The 26,595-nt window shown below is 41.7% G+C and overlaps 1 protein-coding gene across 1 annotated transcript in view; it reads left to right on the top strand.

Moving 5' to 3' along the window:
* Nucleotides 1–24,699: 24,699 nt before the first annotated feature.
* The window catches only part of LOC109998567 (NALCN channel auxiliary factor 1), a 107,626-nt gene continuing 105,730 nt past the window's right edge, over nucleotides 24,700–26,595 (top strand). The window contains exon 1 of the mRNA XM_020653459.2: nucleotides 24,700–26,063. Coding sequence (XP_020509115.1) covers nucleotides 25,341–26,063 — 723 coding nt within the window. The 5' untranslated portion in view covers nucleotides 24,700–25,340. The remainder of the gene's footprint in view (nucleotides 26,064–26,595) is intronic.

The following is a 26,595-nucleotide window of genomic DNA, read 5'->3' as shown; positions in this document are numbered from 1 at the left end:
TTCAGCTGAGTTCCTGTTTACTTGCAGATTGACATCATTGGCTCTAAGAATTATTGCATAAGGTCTAGTCATCAAAACGAACAGAGGCAGCTTTACTAAAGCTGTACCCAAGCTTTCATTGACTTTACGATTAAACATACGATCACTTATTAGGAAAATCTGAAAACAACAACACAACATAAGGTGTATGCAGCCAAAGGCTTGTTTAATATTTAATGTGGATGTTTTTCCCTCTTCCTTGGCTTCCTTTTAGTATTTCCGCTTTTTTAACATCTTGCTCACACTCGGTGTGACCTTGGAGGAGACAGACAGATCATGTGCAGGGTAACACAGCTGTTGGCTGTTCAGCTCTGTCCTTGAAGTTGGTTTCATCTAGAGTGTTGAAGGCAATGTCAACACTCTAGATAGACTATGTTTCTAATTTGTGAGATAAAACCTAATATGAAACTGATGTTTAGTCGATATTTGTCAAAAAATGAGTTGCATGCTCAAATACCTGTTAAAACTCTTAAATGCAGAAGATTTAAAGTGTATATGCAGCTAATAATGAACCTGAATACTGCAACTCACATGAAGTTGATGAGACGTTTTGCAGTGCTTTACTTAAAAGGAAGCTGTTATGATGTCACCACATTTATCAGGTGACTATTTATACTGTGTAACTGCATAAACACAAATTATTATTCAACAGAAAGGTGTATGTTTTATCTGCAGTGTTATTGCTCTGAGGAGAATCTACTGAGCAACTTGAAGGATTTTGTATTCAGGAATACCTATTTTGTATTTAGACACTGGAGAAAATCTCCACAGCTGTTTCCCTTTGATAATCACAGCTGATTGCATTTTTATAGTGTTTCTTGTAAAACAACAAGAAAAAGCGCAAATTGTTTTTGTTTTTTTTACATATAATGTGCAGAAATTAACATTCTTAGTTGGTAAAACCTTCAGGATCAGAATGCCTTTGTTTTCTTTGCAGAACTGTAAAAATAAATGATGTGCTTGTCCATATAAGTATTGGATACATGTAATAGAAGCAGCACCATTCAGCATATTAAAATAGAAATACAGACAAAAAATTAATAGCAATACAATATACATTTCCAATACCCCATTGTCCATTGATCAGATTGTTGCACTGACTCCTCTAGAAGATATTGCACAGTCTAAAGTTGCTATTGCACATTCTTTAAACTTTTGGAGTTCTCTGATGGCATGGGGATAAAACCTCCAGTTGAAGAATCTCAAGGTCCTGGGAGATGTGTGTGCTTGTAACTTAAAGGTGATCAGTCTTCCACCATTTTTCCTTTAAAGGCTTTATATGCTTTTTTTTTTGATCCAGCAGATGTCGCCCTTGAGCACCAGCATGAAACCAAAACAACTCGCGCTGCATTGTTGTGTTAGCATGCTAATGCTAGCGATCTTTATTATGCTGGTATCTTCACACTGCATGTAAATTTACCTGAAATGAGCGTGATCTAGAAACACAGTTAAGCAGTGAGTACAGTATGTTATTCTTCTTTTCTCTAGTCCCTCAATTAAACAACTTTTATACACGAGGGGAGGAGTCAGCCGGCCGTCCGGGCGATGTAAACAAAGTGAAGATAGGACTCTGAAAACTCTGAAAACATCACAGACAGTGGGACTCGGGTGTTACACCCATTGTAGACAGTCATGACTCACAGAGTTATTTTCAGAGGAGATACTTGATTTCTACATTTAAGTGTGAAAAATCACATAGAAAGCCTTTAACGTATAGAGGGGCAAGTTCTTCACAGATTGATTGATAATGGCCTTTAAAGGGACGATGGTTACTTTGAAATAAATGATCCAGTTCAAATAATATGGGTGAGGGACTTAATGTTATTACTTGGACATAATTAATCTTAGATTGTGTCCATGTTCAAACTGTATTCATCATTCAGACTCCACTGTAAAAAAAAAAAAACAGAACAAGGGAAGTTAATGAAACAGAATCACAGTGCAGTGGTTTCTTCAATGGCTGGTATAGGAGCTGTAGTTTCAATGATATGCATGAGAGACAGAAATACACACACACACACACTCACACACTCACACTATTGTCTCTTAAGGTTTTAGAGAGTGCTGCAGTCTGACAGATTCAGCATTTAAGAGACTGACAGCTGGCAAGTTCACTCTGTCTTTTTCTTACCACTCAATTACCTTTGACGTCAGTCAAAACATCTATTACACACACACACACACTCAGAAACTCTTAATACACGCTTATACGCACACACACTCTCTGTGGCTCCACGACTCAATTACCTGAAATATAGCACTCTAAACAGCTGGAGGGCCCGGACTCAATAATACAAATTCAGAGCTGCTACAGGACGAGGAGTGACTTTGATGACCTGGCCAGGGAATATCATATCATCAGGCCAAGGGGACAAGCTTATTATTCACCTCACGTCACGCACCCAATGGCAGGCTATTGATAGGCATTGATTTTTCTGTCAGTCAGCACCTTTTATGACTGGCGCTGCATCTCTATCTTCACATGTGCTGGAGTCGCTATCGTTGTACTTTTGCCGGGGTTGGTGAAAGGAAGTAGTTGTACTCGTCTGACATCACCCTGAACAATGCCTTTTTGATTTGCGAGTCACTGAATGCCATGCACAAGGTGATGGATGTGGTGTCCATGGCTACAATGTAAATGTGTTGTCACCTTGGAGACAGAGCATTGAGCTTTGAGTGAGAGAGGACAGCTACATAATGCATTCCTTGGTTTTGAACACATCACTCAGGAGGGGGGGGGGGGCAGATACAAGCAGAAAGTCACCTGCCAGAAGACTGCAACATAAAAACTACCTTTCTTATTGCCATTGATTCATAATTAACAGAGTAAGAGCTCCCATGGCTTTAATCGAGTGTCAGTCAACAAGGTGTAATGAGGTTGCACACACAGTGATGGCCTAATCAGTTACATGAAATAGGCTGACATACCTAGCATTGTGGAGTCGCTGTAGGTCTAAACACTACGCCTGCCAGGAATAAATAGGGTGGGAAATTGCTGCATGTCTCAGGCAGCAACTAAGAGCCTCCTGTGGCGACGATGCAGACATGTAATAAAGGCTAATTTTCCCTCATTTCCCTTTGCTAATAAATCTTCTGTCACGCCATGATGGTAACTTTCAGTGTAATTAACCTACAGATATAGGCTTGTGTGTACATTTGTCCATGTGAGAAGTCCTGTTTGGTATAGGCGACCTGTTTTACCAAGGCGAAGGGAGTGTCAAATTTGAAGACTGTCTACAAACCCTTTTCACACATGCAGAAATCTCCTGAAAAACTCTGGAGATTAGTCTACCCGGATGGTCTTTTGGCTGTGTGAACGCAAACAGACGCATTTTTCGCACTGACTTTACCTGGAGGTTATCCGGCCAGACCCCTCGTATTTTAGAGTGAGCTGATGTCTGAACGCGGCAGCATATACTCCGGAGAGTTCACCTCGAGCCAATAGAAAGAGAATGACGTTTATATATACGCAACCTCTACGATCTCCGTGCTCTAATTAAACGTCTGCATTCTGTTTTCTGTTGGTCAGTTTGTTGTTCTCCTCTCTTTTGTGGATGTTGTCATTCCATTGGATTACACATAGCATTGATATAAAGACAAATATTCTCATTATAACATTGTGTAGCGGACTCTGTTGCTTCGGCCGCTACTACCGCGTTTTTTATTTACCTCAGGAAACCCCCCCACTCCCCTCTGACAGGGAAAGTCCCCCGCTGTGAGGAGCATATGTGAATGACTAGGTCGGGAGAATCTCCGGAGAAGTCCTGCTGTAAAAATCTAGATATTATCCGGAATGCAGATGTGAAAACGGCTTATGATTCAACACATAATGAAGTGATCTTGGTGGTGGTTATTCTTCCACTTTGCTTTTATTTCATTATTTATGCATCGTCTCTGACAATTTTGTAATTTTGTAACGTTGTATGTGTGTGTTTTGCACTGAACTTATTCCTTCATGGCATCCTACCGTACTTAAACAAGTTCTGAAAATATTTCTGTGTCATAATATGAGTCGCTGTGTTTGTTTACATCTTAATGAGAGGTTTGAAATGCATCATGTGACCATGACACCCTATTTAAGCACCTGTCTCATCTTTATCAGTTATATCCTGATGAAGACTCAGTAGACAGTTTTAGCTATTCGACTATTGTCACCTGTTCTTCTCTATTTTTATTTTGTTTTTGACACAGTACAGCACTCACTTCTACGTTTCTTCCTTGAAGACTGTTTGTTTAAAATGTATATATATATATATTCAAAACTAGGTACGTAAAGTGAAACAACAATGCAGGAAGGGTTTATATATCCACAAGACATAGCCATTAGCTAAACCTACTTTCCCCATCCATTTCCATTTCTTACTATATAAATATCACTGACAATGATATGCAAACATTAGGAAAGAGTGGTGACCACTCTTCCCCCAGAACGCCCCCATCTTATCTGCAGCATCTTTAGAATGTTAATGATGGTGAATCATTAATCTCCCGGTCTTTCCCCGACCTCCTCTGATGGCAGAGATGGCTAATTAGCACATTTAGCCAATGTGCCAAAAATAAAGATGAAAAGATGACTTTTAGAGAACACTTTCTTTGGCTCTCCAGACACTTGAACGGCATCCACAGTGGTATAACACCACTTGCCAGAGGTGCTAAATCAGTCAGACTTTAAATGTATTTTTAAAGTCATTAACTGAAAATGCATGTTTTTGTCTTTGAATTCATGTTTTTGATCTTGCCTTTACTTATTTCAAATGAAAGAAGTCGTTAAACATTTGGGACATTTGCCTTCTTAATGAAAATTGAGAGGCTGTATACCACTCACCACAAATGCCATTTAATATGAGGCCAAACCAGGAAAAATTAGCCTAGCTTAGCATTACAAACAGAAGCATGGGCGACTAATGAACATGTATACCTTTTTCCCCATTAAGAAACAAAAATGTTAAAATACACATGTTCAGTAAACGGTAGCAAATTATCAAAAGTTTTTGGGGAAAAAGGTTTTTTACACTACCTTGTGGTGGTTTTAGTCTTTGTTGTTGAAAATAGGAATGCTAAATATGGCCAATATAAGCTGACATAAAATAACAATCAAAAGACATTAAATAGTAACAAATTCCTGAGGACCTCTCCCCACATTTCAAGTCACCTTTAAGAAGGCAAGGGTGACTACCGATGGATAACTTTTTCTTCTTCATCTCCACTTTTGTGTGAATTACAGCCATGCAAGGTTAGACAGCTGATCCAAATTTAATTCCAAGTTTGAGCCTGGTTTATTCTGACCAAACCGCTTCATTCACATTTCTTTTATGTGACTTTTTAATGCAACATGGGTGACAATGCAACATTTGCAATATTTCCAAAAAGTTAACTAAAACAGTTGAGAGTTTAATGGAAACATGACACTCAGTGACTCCTAAAATCTCTGCTAGCTGCCTGTTTACCTTATATATGCTAACAACCAAACTCCAGCAAGATGCAACATGTTTATTAATAAGATCTGGAAGTGCTCACAGGCAAACTTTGTCACCACCTCGGCTTCCTCCTTCAGAGTTAGCATCATACTCATATTTGTGACCATCATATATTAATTGCAGTAACAGAAATATTTTAACAGCTTCTCTGTGCCCAAAGCTCATTTCATCAGAGGAAGCCAAAACATGTCTCTCTGTGAAGGGCATTTTCTTTTTGAAGGAGTTACAGCCATGAAATAGTGTCAGCAGCAAAGTCCGATTTGAAAAAAGTGCAATATCAAGGGCATGCTGTAATTACAATGTGTTCAATTTAGCCTGTGGAGACTTCAGACTGCAGAGAAGTAAAACCAACTGTCCTTGAAAAAATGCAGCCTCGTTGTCTAAGTGAGGTCTGGAGGTTTGTAAAGGTGAAATAAACTGTGGGAATATGAGTGCACATGAGGTCATGTGGGTATAACCACCATTCACTTAAAGGGCAAATTCACTCAATTTAGAGAAAACTCAGGCACTTTGTGAAGGTCAGTGTGATCTGTAATAAGTGATTGTCTGAGCTGTTTTCAGGAGATCCCTCCTGACTTAAGCTGAGGAAACGTAGACCCCCGGTCACCAGTAGAAACAGGCAAGATTGTGGTTTAGATGAAAGGTTGCCGTTTTGTCCTGTGGGGATGGAAAGGCCATCTTTCTCTTCCCATTAAAGAAGTGTGTGTTTGTGAATCTGGATGTGGGTTAGAATGGGTTTTGGGGAAATAAACCAAAATTTGAGTTAGATGCTAATTTTGGCTTTGACCTTAGATGAACTGAGAATGCTGATGAACAAGGCCACTCGTTCTCCACTTTTTGTAATACGGATGAATTTTAAGATGATTATTATTAACATTCAAACTAAGAGTAACATCTCACACTTGACAATAATATTTCTGTACATGCAGAGCGACAGAAAAAGAGGCCTTTGCTTTTCTGTTTCAACAAGGGGCATTTTAGTTTGCACACCTTCAACTAGGCCTGGGCGACAAAAAACATAACAATAATTATTGCATTATAATGAATTATTGCCATATAAATATAAAAAGTAATGGATTTAAACCTATAATTACAGCAGAAGACATGTGAGGCTAAAACGGGCAACACCACAATCCTTTTCCACCACTTTAAACAATATCAGCATATCAGCGATTTCCAGCACCGTGTAGCTTATGATTGTGAAATGTTTCTCTGTTCAAGTACAGTTAAGGCCTTTGCACACTGAGTCCGTTTTTAGTCATGTTCAGACTATAAAGAATGGTGAAACCACATTTAACCATCTGGTTTCTTCAACTGTCACTCAGGAGCAAAAACCAGCTTTTAAATTTGAAAGAAATAATGATTTGACATTTATTATGATAATTACCGATATCGACTGATATTGATTTTTTTTCATCTTGATAACATTTAAAGTCATATCGCCCAGCCCTACCTTCAACGACACATTTTATTAAGTTATTTTCTGTATGAATACTTAAAAAAATAATTTCAACTTGTTTATTTACAGCGGTCAGGAATACCTTAATGATGTTGTGAAGGAATTGCTGACATCAGAACCTTTATTTAGAGACACCAGGTTTCCCTGGTCAGCGACCTCAGACACTTGTCAGGACTTTTGTCTTGAATTATTTTCTCTGTAGGTTTCTCAAGATGCTTCATTTCTGATTTGCTTAGCTGGGCAAAAATGTCATAGCCATTTATAAATTAAGTATAATGTTCACTAAGTATTCCATTCATGTTTCATTTTCTGATATTAAAGTACCAAACTGAAAGGCCAGGCTAGTTCAAGTTCATTGTCTGTCCCTTGGCACATTTTTTAATCAGTTGTTTTCCTTTGTCAGTTCGGCTTATTTAAATGCAGAGTGGAGCAGAACAGAGCAGAGAGTGGAAGAGAAAGGAGCAGAGCAACTAGAAGAGAAGAGAGAGAAGCTTTGGGAGGAGAAAGGAGCTGAGGAGCTTAGGGAAGGAAAGAGAGGCAGAGTTGCTTTGGGAGAACAGAAGAGCTTTGGGGAAACACTGGGAGTGGAGAAATGAGTCTTGGGAGGAGAAAGGCGCTTGGGAAGAAGACAGAGTGGTTTGGGGAGTAGAGAGAGGAGAAGAGGCGCTTGGACAGGAGAGAGAAGCAGAGCAGTCTGAAGAGGTGGGAGGGAGTTGGAGTGGAAAGATGAAGTTGTACAGGAGAGAGGAGCAGAGCAGCTTTGGGAGGAGAGAGGATTCAAAAAGAACAGAGCTGCCTGGGTAGGAGAGGAGATCCTCAGAGCAACTTGGTTAGAAATGTACTTATTTATTTAAACAACATGCCTCTTTAATTTTTAGAATTCACTGTCATCTGCTGCAGGGTTTTTGTAGTTCTTACAGTATCTGTAGTGATACCAATCAGTGTTCAGCCCAGGGTTCTCTCACTTTGTTATACTTGGTTCATAGTTTGATGTCAGTCAGTCATATCCACGCACCTAAGGCGGCATTGAAACCATGGATCCCACTAAAATGAATAAATCCCAATGTAACCCTTGGTCACACACTGTCAGTGACAAATGTACATTACCCTTCCTACAATTCTACAATTCACTTATCAGACGCTTTTCTCCAAGTGACGTACATCAGAGAGTAAGAACAACACAAGCAAGGCTCTAGAAAAAAGGGAACAATGTGAGTAAGAGCAAACGATCAGCTTTGAGTCTGATTGGACACACAGGTGCTGACAGGAAGTGACCAGAGGCAAAGCACAACATTGAGGGCAGTTCTTGAGAGCTCTAATCAGTATAGAAACCATCTTATAAGTCGTCGTTATCAAACAAAAACCATCGTCATTACCATCATCATCATCAATAATATGGAGACCATCATCATTAAGTTAGTAGGTATTCATAAAGAGCTGGGTCTTTAGCTTTTTCTTAAAGGTGCAGAGGGACTCTGCAGATCACATGCAGTTTGGAAGTTCATTCCACCACCGGGGGGCGACAGAGGAGAAGAGTCTAGTCAGCGTCTTAGGACCCTGTTGTGAAGGTTGGATCAGACGCTGACATAACATGGCTGCTACAAAGTCAGCATTAAAGAACTAGGATTAGCAGAAACACAGCATGCCGATTCAAAAACATGACGATGTATTTACACAGACACAGTCAGTCCTACAAGTAGAAAAATGCACTAAACTGAGAGAGAGCGAACAGGAATGATTGAGAGGAAGGACCGACATTCAAGTGCATGTAGTGATATACGTATCTGACTTCCAATGTGTCATATGACCCTGTAGTACGTCAGGGTAATAGGCACTGCTCAGGGAAGCTTGTGATTTAGAGACAAGAGTTTGAACCTGTGAATCTGGACGATATATCACTGCCTTTTTTTCCTCGTCTTCCCCTCTCTTTATCGCCACACTTGGCTCTTAGTTGTTGTCCATTTCTCTCTCTCTCTCTTTCTATTGCTCTCTCCTACACACACTGCACACACCCACACAGGCTACACACAACTCAGTGGGAAAAAAAAACACACACACAGGCACTTCCCCTCCTCACCCCTGAGGCCCACACAATAAGAGCTTAATGAAAAGGTACTTTACACTGGCCGACGTGCACTGGGGAGATATCTTTAAATGTCACTGTTAATGGGAGGAATTAGCAGGGAGGAGGGAGTTCTGCATCTTTGTGTGAACGTGTGCATCCTGATGACAGAATATGAAACCCAGGTAAATGAGTGAAATGTTTTTTTTTGTGTGTGTGTCCGTGTGTGTGCAGCGTTTGTGTGTGAAAGCAAGAGAGTGCATTCTTGTGTTAGCAGTATAAAGTGGCACTTCATGTTGTTGATTTATGTTCCCCCAGGCCTCGACTCCCTGGACCCCTGGCTTGATTACAGTGTATCACCTCAGCTGCGGCCGTGACCCCGCTTTGACCCCGTATATTAGTCCCCGCTGCATGATGGGAGCTTGCAAAGATCGGATGATGCCGATCTTCTCAGGCTGATTGATTTGACTATAGCCATAATAATTTCAGCATATCATTTATTCCCCTGCTAGTCTCCTTCCTGGTAAATCGAGCATCTCAGTGGTGCAATGCATCACGGCTCCAGCGAGCCTCGAGGAGGAGCACGCTGAGGGGGTGATTGATGCTTTTCCTTGCATGGATCATTTTCTGAGAACGGTCTCTTTAATAGTCGCAGTACTGTACATGCTTGATAGAAAGGCGAGGATGATGTTGTTGCTTGCCTTATACTCTGAGCTGATGAAACCGTGATATGGGTACTTCCTCACACCCTGATTACATGCTGATACTCAGTAGGAAGAGCCAGTGTGGAATTTATCGCTTTTGACCTTTTCCTGAACTTTAGTCTGTCTGTGGTAGATATTTACAGAGCCTCGCGGAGAGCAGCATGACTGATGGAGAGAGGAGGATAATCGCTGAGATAGAAAAGGAGGATGGTTGTTTAAAAAGGAAAAGAAGGAGGTCATACGCCTGTGTGTGTGTGTGTGTGTGTGTGTGTGTGTGTGTGTGTGTGTGTGTGTGTGTGTGTGTGTGTGTGTGTGTGTGTGTGTGTGTGTGTGTGTTTGTTTGTTGCTGCCTCCTTCTCATCAAAGCGGCTTTTAGGGAGCAGCTAGCAGAGCCGCTAATAGAGCGGATAAGGAAATTAACAATGACACAATCTTTACTTTTAACATGGTCCCAGGTTAAATGAATTTAGCGTGTTTAACGTGCACTAATGGAGGGCGCTCCTCCTGTGATTGTTTCACTCAGGGCAAAAGATTTCAGATTGCCAGGCGAACACACAGATGTGATCAGAAGTAGAGCAAAGCCACCACAGGGAGAAAGGCAGAGATCGGCACGTGACTGCTAGACTGCAGAGTGTGTCTGCAAAGTCATCTGAGGTCGGCCAGTGTGTGTGATGAGACAGATGACGCAGAGTACAGCACAGTGCAGCACAGTGGCCCGGCTCGCACACTGAGAACACCACCACCGTGCATACCGGATGAGATAGCGGTTGAACCCTTGGCTTTATTTGCAAACAAGAAAAGCCACACTGAAGAGATTTAAGTGAGGAGCTAAGCGACGTGATAACTAGACTGGGAGTATCTAGTTCAACGGCAAGCAGCTCTGTGAGTGAGGGCACAGCGGTGCTCTGTGCTGAATTCAAAAAAGTCTACATGCTAACATTCTCACAATAACAATACTGAAACTAGTAGGGACAATGTTTACACTATTTCTTTATTTTTCTAAATAAGTTAACTTGTGATATTCAGGAGATAAAAAATAATATGTTTCTAATGTACAAAGAGAAATGGTCTGTGGATATATGGTGCAAACCAAAACTAATGTAACGGCGCTTCTTGGATGATGTTGATTATCCTCGGTTGTCTTGCCGTTAACTATAACACTAAACATCCTTAATTAAAGATATATATTCAGGTGTGGGTAAGTGAAAGCACGGGGACAACTTCTGCTGTGCGTCTCATACGTTTAATGTCCGTCCGTAACAAAGCATAACATATCAAGACTGACCAACAACAGCAACACCTCACTTGTCTTAAAGCAATATCACTCCTCCAACCGTAACCATGGGTAACCTTAAAGGCATAGTGCATCGTATCAAACAGATACTCTTGTACAGTACAAATTGTAAATATAAATGAAATGAGCATTAAATCAAATAATGTATATTATCTCAACCTAAGAAAAATAAAGATCTATAAAATAAAACTTCACAAAATGAATCTCATTTCCATCTTACACTAAGAATGTATTGTTTCATAAAGGATTGCTACAGTGTAGAAGCCTATGCTAAATTTAATTTAACCAAGAGACAAAGATCCCTCTGAGCTCAGCTACGTTCAGGAACATTGCCTTTAGCTGTAGAGAGCGGCAGGTTTAATGCCATGCCAGAGGAAGACCCAGTTTGTTGTGTGAGTTAGGAGAAACTGAAAACGAGATTGACTTTTTGTTTTACTGCCCGATGTACGCTGACATCAGGGATGTTCTTTTTAAAAGAATGTCTTCAAATTATGTTGATTTCTTTTGGCTAGACGATTATCAAAAACTTGAGATGTGTTTTAAAAAAGGAACTTTCGTTATAGCACATTTTGTTTTTAAAGCCTGGGAAAAAAGACAGAACACGTTGTTTAAGACTGAACTGTGACAGGAGCCGGCAACTTTGTAATGTTGATTTGTAAATGTGAACCACTGCAACTGAATTCTTTGGTGTCTTATGAGCCCATGAGGGTTGGACACTTTGTGTGCATGACACGAAAATAAATTAATCAAATCAAATCAAAATCATATTCACCATCTTTTCTCTTTTTTTCTTCATTTAAAGTTTTTTTATTTAAGTTCAACTTTAAAGACAGCTTACAGTATTCATTAACATTTTATCCTTTTGTCAAGACAATTGCAACATCCGACAAAAAACAAAAAAGACAGAGAAAAAAAATAAAAACAGGCAGAGAACAACAACAAAACACAAACGAGGTCACAGAGGAAGTAAATATCGTATAGCAACAGAGGGGTGAAGAGAGGCTGTACTTAGGGAGGTATTATTTTCTGGTTACGTTACAGGATTCACCATCTCAGTTAGCATTGTAATATATTAACATGAACTAACAAGCACAGAAACAAAACAGCAGAAAAATGCTGACAATAATACACATTAACTTTGTTCAAATCAGTTGGATGGAGATCATCACACTGCTCTGAATCTGCTCTCACACCATCGGTTATGATTCCTGGATGACTTTCATCCACGCAGGTATAAACAATCCTTGACTGTCATGGAAATCTCATTGAAAAGACACCTGTTCTCCACAGTTCAGTTGGCTCTCTAATCTGTCCTGACAGACGTATCAGACATGACGTTTCCTGACATGTATCCTGTCACGTATACGCAGAGGAATTTCCTTTATTTTGTGTTTTTTTTTATCACATCCATTTGGGTTGAATTCTGTCTTGATGTTGTAGTTCGCATTAAAGCTTTGGGGGAAAAAACATTTATCCCATTTTAATGTAAAGATTAGAAAGCACAGATATTTATCATAAATATTTTTTTGTTTTTCTAAAACAATTTCTTTATTTACTTTTAAGCAAAATAAACTTTTCTATTTATACACCTTCATGGTTTAAGTCTCAGTAAAAAGTAGGTGGTGTTTAAGTCGTGCCATGTAGAAATGCACAACTCAAAACACATTTAAGGATTTTAAATGGCGTACGGTAACTTAGTTTTAAACGCTGCTTCTCCATTATCTCTCATGTCGTCTGCATCATGCAGGGATCAGCTGGTGGCTGCGTGACAGCCCGCTAACGTGACAGCCCGCTAACGTGACAGCCCGCTAACGTTACAGCCCGCTAACGTTACAGCCCGCTAACGTGACAGCCCGCTAACGTTACAGCCCGCTAACACGACAACCCGCTAACGTTACAGCCCGCTAACACGACAACCCGCTAACGTTACAGCCCGCTAACACGACAACCCGCTAACGTTACAGCCCGCTAACGTTACAGCCCGCTAACGTGACAGCCCGCTAACGTTACAGCCCGCTAACACGACAACCCGTTAACGTGACAGCCCGCTAACGTTACAGCCCGCTAACGTTACAGCCCGCTAACACGACAACCCGTTAACGTTACAGCCCGCTAACACGACAACCCGTTAACGTTACAGCCCGCTAACACGACAACCCGCTAACGTTACAGCCCACTAACGTTACAGCCCGCTAACGTTACAGCCCGCTAACACGACAACCCGCTAATGTGACAGCCCGCTAACATTACATACTGCTAATGTTACAGCCCGCTAACATTACATACTGCTAATGTTACAGCATGCTAACATTACAGCACGCTAACACGACAACCCGCTAATGTGACAGCCCGCTAACATTACATACTGCTAATGTTACAGCATGCTAATGTTACAGCCCGCTAACATTACATACTGCTAATGTTACAGCATGCTAACGTTACAGCCCGCTAACATTACATACTGCTAATGTTACAGCATGCTAACGTTACAGCCCGCTAACACGACAACCCGCTAATGTGACAGCCCGCTAACATTACATACTGCTAATGTTACAGCCCGCTAACATTACATACTGCTAATGTTACAGCCCGCTAACATTACAGCCCGCTAACGTTACAGCCCGCTAACACGACAACCCGCTAACGTGACAGCCCGCTAACGTTACAGCCCGCTAACATTACATACTGCTAATGTTACAGCCCACTAACATTACATACTGCTAATGTTACAGCCCGCTAACATTACAGCCCGCTAACGTTACAGCCCGCTAACACGACAACCCGCTAACGTGACAGCCCGCTAACGTTACAGCCCGCTAACATTACAGCCCGCTAACATTACATACTGCTAATGTTACAGCCCGCTAACATTACAGCCCGCTAACGTTACATACTGCTAATGTTACAGCATGCTAACATTACAGCACGCTAACATTATATACTGCTAACGTTACAGCATGCTAACAATACAGCCCGCTAACGTTACATACTGCTAACGTTACAGCATGCTAACATTATAGCCCGCTAATGTTACATACTGCTAACGTTACAGCATGCTAACATTACATACTGCTAATGTTACAGCATGCTAACGTTACATACTGCTAACGTTACAGCATGCTAACATTACAGCCTGCTAACATTACAGCCCGCTAACATTACAGCCCGCTAACGTGACAGCCCGCTAACGTGACAGCCTGCCGCAGTCTGTTGCTGTAAACTTTTAGCCTAACTCTGTTGTGTTTCCATTTGAGTAGGCGAGATGTTTGCAGACGGTCATTCTTTTGTTTTACCATTTTCTCTTCCTTCTCTTTATCCGACTTTTCGACGCCAAAACCGAAATGTCCCCACACCACTGATTTGAAAGAGCTGCAATGTTTCCTCACACTGCGGCCTCTTCTCACCGCTCGCCAGCAGGTGTTTCCTCATCTCAGCAGGTGGACTCACTGAGGAATGCAATGCAAGCTCATTTTACACAATACCTTAAACCTGCAATTATTGAACCCTGTATTGAACTGGGACGCCTTATCGAACGGTTCAGTATTATGTTGAGAATTGTTGCATTTCTTCTATATAACTATACACTTAATTACAGGTACACCTGGGAACTCAATTTTATTGCGGTTACAAACTCCATGTGATCTGCAGAGTCCCTCTGCACCTTTAAGAAAAAGCTAAAGACCCAGCTCTTTCATGAATACCTACTAACTTAATGATGATGGTCTTCATTTGCCTCTGGTCACTTCCTGTCAGCACCTGTGTGTCCAATCAGACTCAAAGCTGATCGTTTGCTCTTACTCACATTGTTCCCTTTTTTCTAGATCCTTGTTTGTGTTGTTCTTACTCTCTGATGTACGTCGCTTTGGATAAAAGAGTCTGCTAAGTGAATTGTAGAATTGTAGAACTTGGACTTTGATATTTCTCCGACCTTTGCATACAAAGTTTTCTATCCTGATGTTGTGTAGACACGTTTCATTCAAATGTTTAATTAAACTTAAAAATGTCAATTAGTCAGGTTTTAAACACTAAGGCGGCCAAAGTGTTGACAGCACATTTATGTCCCTTTTGCTGATACATTACATCTGCAACTCATTTTTGCAATTCCACAGTAAGACAGAGACGACATGAGTTAGAGAGAGATTGAAGAGGGAAAGTTTGAACGGACTGCTCTGATTAGCCGTGTGAGCTGTGATTCAAACACAGTGGCAGAGACTGTCTTGGTGATGTGCTCAGGCTCAGTATATCCAAACTAAAGAGAGGAGGAGGTGAGAGAAGGAGGGATGAGTCTGGGGGATTGGAGCAGAGCTACCCTTGGCCTTCCTCCAGCCCCAACCCCCGGCACAATCTGGGTAGTAGCTGTGTGTTTATTCCTGTGAACACACCACTCCTACAGGATGAGAGGTGACTGGATCTCGGCGCTTGATGCTGCTCGGTTTCCATGATTGCTGGGATTTGACTTCACTCCCAGTTCTTCAAAGGCTTCATTGCATACCCTCCCCCCTCCCCACACACACTTTCCTGTTGGATCCAGGAGTAGACATATCCCTTTCATCAGGAGGTGCTTTTTTCTGACAGCACAGATTAGCGAGAGGGAAATGCATTTAGAAACGCCAGGCTCATTTTCCCTGCTCACACACTGAGCCTTTGCCATGCTTTGCATTAATAAATGGTTCATCTGAGGTCTTCAATCTGTTGTCCTATTAAATTCAGCTTATGAAATTTTTATGCGAGCTCATATCACTCAAAGAATACTAAGTTCAAGTGATATCAACAGCTCTGTGCAAATGCAGAAGAACAGCCGCTTCAAACTGGTTTTCTTTTTCTTTCTTTCTGGTTTTATTTTAAAGTCAGTGGAATTAATTGTGAAGAAAGAGGCCTACAAGGATGTGGAGAGATGGACAGACACACAGAAGGAATAAGATACTGGAGGTCCAGCTCAGGTTGGTGTCGACAGCTGGGATGCTTGATGACAAAAAATCCTTCAGGGCTGGGACACAGCTCTCTCTGCAGGAGATCGGAGATTCAGTTTCAGCTCTGGGGTTCTTGTAAATCCTGCCTTCTGCTGTTTACACGCGGGCTGAAGCTGATGTTACAGGGAGCTTGCTCCTTCCATCTGGGGGAAAAAAGATCCAATGTTATTGTTGCTGCACAATACTCTTGAATTTTAAGATTATCACAACATGTTAAAACAAAGCATTAGTTTAATTAAATGTGGTGTAGCTTGCTTTGCTTGTTCTCATATGGATCAGGTTTATGCACCGTTAAAGCCTATTTGTGCATTATCCGTCAAGCAGAGCTCTTTACCCAAGAGACCACTGTTTGTGTCCATGAAACCAAACATCAATACGACTAAGCATTTGAACCCAGCCGATGATCTCTCCCAAGACTCGAGAAGCTGTTTTGGTACCTCAACCTGACCACATTTGTGGTTCAAGTTGTTAAGCGGTCTAATTTGGCTTATTTTAGCACAGGACAAGATGGTAAAGAGATAGAAGTATTGCATTGTCTACTATGAGCGCCAAAATCAACTGAAAGTGAAAGTTCCTCATGTGAGCTTTAAGCTTTCTAACATTTGACAGTAAGCATTAAACAGACAGTAAATAATGGGGTTTGGGCATAATCAAAGTGATTTGAATTTCTAATAATAGCATTGTGGTTATAATCGAAAAGTAGGTTGTCACAATTGTTGATATTCAACAAAGGTAGGGTTGAATTTATGTGGCTGATTCCATGGCTATCTGTCCTACTGTTTAGATATTTCAAATGTCAACCCCATGGTGGCATGGAAGAAAACAAAAAGAAAAAACATAACTAAGGTATCAGGATTCACTGCCTGCAAACCATAAATGTCTGCACACAATCTAATGGTATCCCAGCCAATAGTTGAAAAGAACAGTTAAACCCACTGTGCGATTATCATTTCTTCAGCCTGCTTGTCCTTTCACAGAGCGAGCGATCATTCCCTGTGTAAGAGATTGTGAAGCGATTGAGTGCTTCTTGATACAGTCTCAGGCTCAGCGATGCAATGTCAGGGTAAGACAGGAAGAACAAGAATACACTCTAATGCACACAAATACAATTGATAAGTTATGACATATAAATCAGAGTTTCATAGAAACACCATGTTCTGACAATTGAACAAGTTCTGAACAAGAAAATATTGTTTTTGGTATGATATTACAATCAGATGTACACCATAGTATGATTACTACTCAAACAATAATACACATAAAATACATGAGCCTTAACTACTGTAAGGTGTAGTATCTTTGCCTGAAAACTTCCCTTTCCTGACAGGCACAATTATTTTGAAGTTGGAGGCCAGTTGAACTCCAGAGAGAGATCCAGATTGTGTGGTGGGAATATGGGCAAGGAATCCCGGATCTTGGATCTTGGGAACAGGCAGTGTCCTTGGGAAAGTAAGCTGTGTTGATAAGGCGCTGAGGGATTCCTGGAATGGAAATGGGGTTAGCCAATCGATTGGTAGAGTAAAAACCCTGAGGCGGAGCAGAGATGGGAGTGGGCGGGGTGGAAGGTGGAACTGCACGATGGTATCTTCTCCATCATCAGACTCCTCGATTCCAGGAACCAAGAGAACAGTCTCAGAAATGTACATTATTAACATTTAACAGTCCCCTCTCACATTTAGTACATGCTCAGACCATTGCAGTGATGCTGAATATTGAATCAAATTTATAGCAAACTACAGTATAACCACTTTACATCACTGCTGTCTATCACCTTCAAAGCTGCCGTTTAATGATTTCCATTAATGGTTTATTTTGGGGATTTGCATGCCTAATCATAGATAGGACAGTGGATAGAGTCGAAATCAGGGAGAGAGAGAGAGTGGGGAATGTCATGCAGAAAGGAGCCACAGGTCAGATTCAAACCCGGGCCGCCTCACTAGGAAACTATAGCCATGGTACATTGGCCGCATGAAATAACCACAAGGCTACCGTCGACCCCATGATTTCAAACGGTTTCTATACAGTTGGAAACCCATTGGCGGACTCAATGTGTTTGGGTAATCCATCGGCGTGAAGCACAACTACTGCATACATTTTTTTTTGTTATTTATTATTAAGTTATTAATAATTATTGTAAGTTATATTATTGCTGTGAAGCATTGCTGCATTAAATATACGTCTGCAAAATTATTTATAAAATGATGGTATAAATTAGGCCTGCATGTTAAGAAAGAGAAATATGTGATGTGCCATTTTATTGTTCAATACAAGTGTTATAAATTAAAAAAGAATTAAAGAGTGCATTAAGCTATCGCTCACAGTTTCTGTCTTTAAACGATATATATCTTTAAAACATGTCCCTTCTCCATACAAAATAAATCCAAAAACGTTTTTTTTTTCACTGCTAAATCAGAACCAATTAATCTGAGGGTAGCTGATAGCTATCTTGAGCTTCATGACTGCAGCCAAATGGTGTATTGAAGGGCCATTACATCCCAACCTCCATCTAATGCGTTAATGGCGCACAAGCTGAGTGGCAAAGCATTGTATGCAAAACATTTTTTCTTAATTAATGCTTTCAAGTAAGACTTCTGTGATGTGTTTATTGCTGATGCTTAAAGTGCATTAACATTAAAACAGTGATTTAATGTGCAGCCATGCTGTAAAGTCTAAACTTACGAAGCACACCATTACCATGTAGATTACAATCAGTGAGGAGTTTGTTTTCACATGGTCATGATACACATTTAAATCAATTAAAATAATGATTTAATTGAATAATTATAACTTTATAAACAAAGAGTCACACACAAGAGAAACAGAATAACTACAAATGAGAGCAGGTAGACAAAAGTGAGACAACTGTATGCAACACAAACATGTCTTTGTAGGTGTGTACACTGCATGCTTTTCTTAATCAGAATTATCTACTGACCTTAATTCACAAATCTCTGGTCAATTTGTAACATCCACTCAGGATTGCAAGCTTTTGCTGAGGGTGTTGTCTTCCCCGGCCAATCAGAGAGCTGGAGCCTGTCTCTCTCCCCGCTCTTGTGTCAGGCAGATGAAAGCAGGAGGAGGAGAGTGAGATGGAGAGTGAGAGGAAGACAGGGTGATGATGAGCGACAGCTTAAGGAAGAGTCATATCAGAGGAGTTGTGTAGGGTCAGCTGAGTGGGAGAGGAAGAGAGAGAGGGAGAGAGAGAGAGATGGTTACAGAACGAGAGAGTAATAAAAACGCTGACAGATTACTGAAAGGAGGAAAGAAAGTGCGTCGAAAAAAAGGAGAGAAAGAGAAAAAGATCATTATTCTTAAAGCCAGCTAAGCGATAAAGAGACAGATTCACTTTCCACGCTGACATGCTGTGTAGGAGGTGAGAAGGTTGTAGATTTGACACAAGTGGGCAAAATGGCACAGTTGGATGATGTCACCTGTCTCTTTTCATTCACCTTGTTCTCCTCTTCTGGTTGTCAGTAGGTCCTGACTAACACCACCTCTCTCCTCCTCCCTGTCTCCTTCCATCACCCATCCTGTCAGCTGGTGGAAACATTGCAACGATGAGATAGTGAACACCAGGGTGCGGAAAAGGTCCTGACAAAAACTTAAAATGTTCTTAAAAATCTTGTTATTTTTAGTAGCAAGGTTGTCAGTTTCAGCTTAAGCTTGCCTGCGTTAATACAATCTTTTTATAGCTGGAATCAGAACCAGGATGATGTCTAGAGACCCAGACTGTGAGGCAAAGAAACATTTGCTTTTGCTTGGTTATTTTCTAGTTAGAAAAGCCTTTTTTAAAAGAGACCTTTAGAAAGAAATGGTTCAGCTTAATCTGAATGACACTAATGTACCTTCAAGTGCCTCTAGCAGGGCGGAGGGGACAATGAAGTACAAAATATATTCATAGAAAGGTTTTTGATATTGAATGGCACATTTATTATCTGAATAGAAACTTGAGGAAACACTAAACAAGTTAGAAACCTAGGAAATAAGATCAACTCTGCAAATTACCTTTGATTTGGCAAGAGGACTTCTACTGCTCCAACGAGGAAGTAAAAGCCAGACCGATTCATCTCCCATCGTTAATATCGGCCGATATAAGCATATCCAGTGACTATCGGTATCGGCTAATTTGATTGCATATATGAGCCAATATAGAGAACAAACCATATGACGTATTTTTGTAGGCTAACCCTGAAGTAGCATCTCCATGAGGTCTAATGAGAATTCACCTCTGGGATGTTTTCATTGGATTTTGGGTCATTAATAAATAATCTCTGTGTTAAACACACGTTTCTGAAGCGTAGGCGTTTTGTTCAGCAGGATAATCTTCACAGGTGAACGCCATTTTTATGATGTTTGAAGCGTTAATGCGGCCGACAGAAGTAAAAAGCTAACGTTATGCTACAAGCTAACTACACCACGGTGGGATGATTGTGACGTCACTAGCGTTATGCTTCAGACGATCTCCGATAAACTAATCCACGTAGCTTAATAAATAGTTTACTAACATAATATTGACCTTAACCTAAAGATTAAACCTACAGGAGACATCTCCGACTACTGAGAGAGTTCCCGCCCTCTGTGTCCGGCGTGATGACCTTTAATGTCCCCGACAACCACTGTAGTCACATTTAGCCTCTTGTTAGCAACCGCCTTTTTAAAGACGAGTAAAAACTTCAAACTTCACAAGTGGAGGTATTACCTAACGTAGTTTATGTGCTCTAACAAAACACCAACATCTCTTCAGCTTGTGTTAACCACAGACCTTATTTCAGGAGTCTAACCACAAACACATTCAAAATCCCCGTTGACTTTTAGACGTTAGACCCCATGGCGCTAACATGCTAACTTACTTCCTGGTTTTAGGACTCATTCCTGTGGTGCTCTATTACGAGATATAATCACCAGTCAAACAGCATTTCATTTGAGTTAAATTGCACCAGCAGTTCTCTTTCACCAGCAGAGGGCGCTATATGGATTACAGCAGCATTATCACCATCCAGAGTGTCAGACGGTGAAACATGCAAAGTAAGAATAAAGTTGAGAGACCATCTTGTCTTTCTTATACTGTATATATTTTGCTCTAGTGTTTGATAACTGCCTTTGAGGGAGTCTATAGTCTATATTTATTTTTCTACCCAGAAGAAACATAGATATGGAAGCCCATTTCCGCCAGTTAAAAAATAAAAATGAAAACTTGTCTTTGTCGAAATTATGAGATAATAAAGTCAAAATTATAACTAAACACATTACATTACTGTTTAAGTAGCATGGACTGTACCGTTTCACTGTCAATGTACCACACAGTTATTTTGTAGGCTAGAGTTCACGGCAGTAGATGGCGTCCCTGACTTTATTATCTCATAATTCCAACTTTTTATCTCTCTTTTTATTTTTTTAACTGCCGGAAATGAGCTTCCATACATAGATCTAAGATAACGGTTGATATATCGGTATTGGACATTTTTCTCTCCCCAATATTGATATCGGCCCCAAAAAAATCCCATATCGGTCGGCGCCTTAGAGAAAATACACACAAACCGAACAGACATGTTCCCCAGCATGAGTAGTGGATGAGTCATGTCTGACAGCTCTTACTGTTACTGTGATGGCTCCAGATTTCCAGGCAAACAATCTGCATTCATCTCACAGACATACGGGGAGTTTGTCTCCCTCGTCTGTCTCTCTACGCCCCCCCCTCGCCCCTCCCCCCACAATACGCCTGTCTCCTTTACAGACACACAAACACACAGGTAGAAAAAAGTGTGAAACTGACAAACTTCTGTTGTAGGACACACACTCCATATGTTGTTGATTGGCTTCCTCTCAGGAGTTCTTTACTTATGGCGTTCTGCTTGAATCAATCAAAATGCAGATGTGGAAATGATCTTATGAGAGTTCAGACCAGGTTTGTATATCCATATGTCTACAACAGAACAGCTGGAGGAACACAAACACACACACACAAATTCACAATCAAACCCGTGAGGGTTAAAGATGTAGCATGAAATTGAGAAACTAAACTTAAAGGGATACTTCTCCCATTTGCATTAATCTTTGTATCATTTGAAACCTGGTAGTATTTTTGAATGGTCGTGCATCCCGCCAGCTCAGCAGCAGAGACATAAGGCCTGCCTGTTGACGGCGGTGAGGACGAGGAGCCGGGCCGGCTCGAGCTGGGGCGGATTGGTAGTGTCTGTGCTCTCACTGTTTGTCTCTGGACACAGACATAGAGTCTGCTTTCTGACAGGAATTTACAAGATGGTAATTCCTTCTGGAAGAAATCTCTGAATCAGTTGAGGAAACGGTCTTATGCGTTGAAGTAAATATGTCTGTAAACCTGACCTTAGTGGGAATGGCCTGCGGTGCTGTGCATTCTGGGATTTGGTGTCTTTCATCCACATGAGCCAAAAAGACACTTTCTGCCTTTTCTCAGCCAAGGAGGCACCAACTTCAAAATGCATTTCACATTTCTACATATATGACCCAATGTCAGTACAGATTCATGTTTTAATGGGTGAAGTATCCCTTTAAATTCGGACTGAACAATCAGAGTCAAACAGGACATCTATACCCTTGAGGCACAATCGCAGCATCCTGCAGTGACATAATATGCAGAGCGAGCGAGGAGTGATGAACGATGAGCTCTCAGGCACCCTGAGTGCTGACACAACAGCTGTTTGCCAAAGCACTGTCAGGCGTCAGGCGCTTTCAAAATCTGGTTGATGTTCCAAACCAAAATACAAAAAACACTGCGTGGAGAACTTCCAGTCACTGTTTGCACCAGAGGTGAATCACAGAACGTTTGGGTTCAAACACATCAAGCAAATTGATTCTCCTTGTGGGAAATGGGTCCTTACTTTTTGTTTGTTTTGTTTTTAAGCTGAAACTACTCTGTAGTGCTCTCAGCTGAAGGTGCAGTGAGTACAACAAGGGTGAATAAACAGCTTGTTTTGTTGTGTTTGAGGACAGTTTGACAAAATAAACCTCTGTGACAGGAAACTGGGTACAATGCTGCTAACACTCAAAAAGGGAACTGGTGAGCTATCCATGGTGCTGAAATCCAATGCTGTTCCCACACAGATAAAAAAAAAAACATCAACAACACACAACCTTATTTTTGCAAAATAATGATTTCGAAGTCAAATTGATTTTTCTTTGACTTTTTAATGTTTTGTTAACAAACAAAAGCAGCAGTTCTTAATTAAGACTAGTAATGCTAAGTTAAATCCTGGTTGTATATATTCCCATTCTTAGTTTTGATATTTTTAGTGCTTATTTACTTTGTATTTAATATTATATTGTGTTTAAATTTGCGAATATTGTGTTTTTTACTCATATTGTGTGTTTGGATAACCTGCTGCTGTAACGCCACAATTTCCCAGTTTGGGATCAATAAAGTAATTCTATTCTATTCTATTCTATTCTATTCTGTTCTATTCTGTTCTAGTCCATAAAAAACAGACATGTGTTGGATGAACAAGTGATCGTGAGTCGACCTTGGTTAGAGGTTTCACAGTAAATCCCTCAATTTTTTTTGTAATTTTACTTTTAATTATCTGTGATAAATTAGGGACTATTTTGTATTGTTCCCTTGCTTAAAACTTCAATACATTGTATTTCATTTTTTTTGCAGCTGTAACATTAAAATGCATGGACAAGTTTCAAGAATGGGGGGAATACTCGATGTGTAACATTCTCATCTCACACCCATGCAGTTTGTTTTTTTGCTTCACTACTTTTTGGCAAGGGGACACTGACTGCACTTAAAATAATTGGATGGTTATTAGATGAGCACTTCCGCCCTCCCCTCCTTCAACAACAAATAGTAAGATAAGCTGCCTCCAGCCTTGCTTTAAGCACAAATTAATCAGCTAATCATCTCTTGTCTTATCCCCAATATACAGCCCATTAACATTAAGCAACACTCTCTTTGGTTGCACTCCAAGCTGAGAACACTGACAATGATTAGTAGCTTTAAGGAGCAGGATAAATACTGTAATTTACTTTCAGCGCCTTGAGAGAAACTACCTGTCTGGTCCTTCCTTCCCTCGCTTTTGCGCTCTGACACACACACACAAGCTGTGTGTGTGTGCAGCACCATACTGTAAGTCATGTGTGTTTTAACATCCACTGACCAAACACAACACAGCTGATAAGATGGGGAAAGGAAGCGGGATATGCAAACCTTGTGCTTGTTCAGCTGCTTTGAACTAAAGCATGACTAGTTTTCAGTTGTGTTGTCAAATGGGATTCAATTCAGCACCTTTTTAATAACACCTCTGCTGGAGAACAGGAAAAGAACAAGGATTTTATTTGTGGTTGAATGCTACAAGCTTCATGATTTTTTTATGACTGTATAGAAAGAGTGAGTGATGTTCTAACTGCATTGTTATTCTTGTGAATGGGCTCACATCTATCCTGCACCAAAAGCAAGATGTCGCCGAAAGTGTGTGTTTGTGCCCCGGCAAGACAATATGTTACTCATGAAGAGCAGAGTGGAGAACAGAAACACCCTAACCACCTTTCTGTGTGCCTCTCTCTCTCTCTCTCTCTCTCTCTCTCTCTCTCTCTCTCTCTTTCTCTCTCTCTCTCTCTCTCTCTCCTCTCTTGTGTGTGTGTCTCTCTGCGTGTGTGTGTGTGTGTGTGTGTGTGTGCGCGCGCGTGTGTGTGTGACTCTCTGTGTGTTTGTGTGCATATTGGTAATAAGCAGCTCCGCCACTGCGCAACGATGGAGCTATCGCAACGATGGAGATGACGCAAACAGACCCAGCTCTCCGAAAAAGTGTTACAAGACGAACATGGCGGCAACTTAACCGCGGTCAAAGATGACAATGGCCACCGGGAGGAAGGATTCTAGACTTTTCGCCCAGGTACGGGACGGAGAAAGCAGTCTGCGTGCATCGGCAGGGCTCGTCGCTCTCCTTTAAGTCTCTCCTGCCAACCGAGGGGCGGCGGACGCGCAGCATCAGTTCCGAGAGACTCGCAACAGCTGGTCTCCCCCGCGCCCCACGACGAGAGAACAAACCCCGGAGAGGGACGGTGTGAGGAAGAGAGGGGGGCATGCGGTCAAAGAGGACGCCGTTTCCCCCCGGAGAGCCATGGAGAACCGGGATGCGGCAGCGCGAAGCTTAATCTGTGCGGGCGCGCTAATTGGATCGGAATAGCACGGATTCCTGCGGGCGCAAGAAGAGGAGCGCCCTGGACCGCGCGGAGGCACGGGCACCCCACCGATACAGAGGAGAACCAACCGGAGTCAATCTCCCCCACAAGTCAATGAGTATTGTGGCAGAGAAGCCCCCGCGGTGGAGTCGGCCAGGGCAGCACTCTCCTAAAATATGACCAGGGGTGCTTGGATGCGTCGGCAGCATGATGAAGGCTTAAAATACTGGTTTGCACCCCGAGAGAACGAGAAGCCATTTACCGAGTCGGAGCGGGCCCAGAGATGGCGACTGTCGCTGGCCTCTCTGCTCTTCATCACAGTCCTGCTCTCTGATCACTTGTGGTTCTGCGCCGAGGCCAAATTGACACGAACCCGAGACAAGCGGCCGGACGAGGGGCTCGTCACTACGGACATGGGCGAGTACAAAAAGTCCCTCCACCGACACCCTATCCCAACAACACCCGACCCCAGCCGCCTCGCCAGAGAGCAAGATGCTATTTTTCTAGGGAATTCTACCAAACCTCTGTGGCGAATGGACACCTGTCACCCCGACAGCCTGTTCAAAGACTGCTTTACTTTCACGGACGCGCAGACCGTGTGCCTGGGCCTCTCCGATGGAGGGGACAAGGGGACACAGCTGGCGTACGTGAATCTGAGCGATTTGTACCTTTCTTTTTGTAATTCCTACTCACTTTTGGATTTGTTTAACGGGTTTACAAATCTGGACGCTTTGAATTGCACCCTGGATATGAGCACGGGGGAGGGATGCAGCGAGTGCATCCGGGCTTATCAGCGTCTGGACCGGGAGGCGGAGGACAACTACCGGGAGTTTGAGCTGCTGGTTCAGAAATACGAGACGGATGTATACTCGGTCAGGACGTGCATGGAGGAATGCAAGGTAGGACTAACGAGGCCGCATGCACGCACACCCATGCACAATCACAAGTGCATTTAAAAGGGGGTGGGTTCACTGTCGTCATGACAACCGGTGGGCATATCTGTCAGTATATATTTTTTGATAGTTCAGGTCATCAGATTCCTAAAGTCTTCATCATTCTCGGGTTTTCCTTTTTCTTCTCTCTGTCTGGTCTCTTTTTTAAATATGGACTACTTTATGAACTGTGAATGTCTGAGGGGACTTTTGACATTTGGAGAAAGGGTCAGGTTTGCTCCACAGCTCTGTGGGATAAGGGGGAAGAGAGAGCTGTTGAGTTATGCTCATTTCAATATCGTTAATAGCACCTGAGTGCATTTCCTGCACCACCTAATCCAGGCTTTGCATTGTTTCCTGTTTGCTCCAGTGCATATCTCAGGCTGTGCTGCAACATGTTGTGCATGTCAACAGCACAGCATACCCAGGACTACATCATCTACACACGCCCCCACATGCTTAAAGTTCAGTGTGACTTCGAGGCATCCAGGCCCCACTG

Source organism: Labrus bergylta, chromosome 13 (genome assembly GCF_963930695.1).
Source record: "Labrus bergylta chromosome 13, fLabBer1.1, whole genome shotgun sequence".
In the NCBI taxonomy this organism is placed as follows: domain Eukaryota; kingdom Metazoa; phylum Chordata; class Actinopteri; order Labriformes; family Labridae; genus Labrus; species Labrus bergylta.
This window is presented reverse-complemented; position numbering and strand designations above follow the sequence as displayed.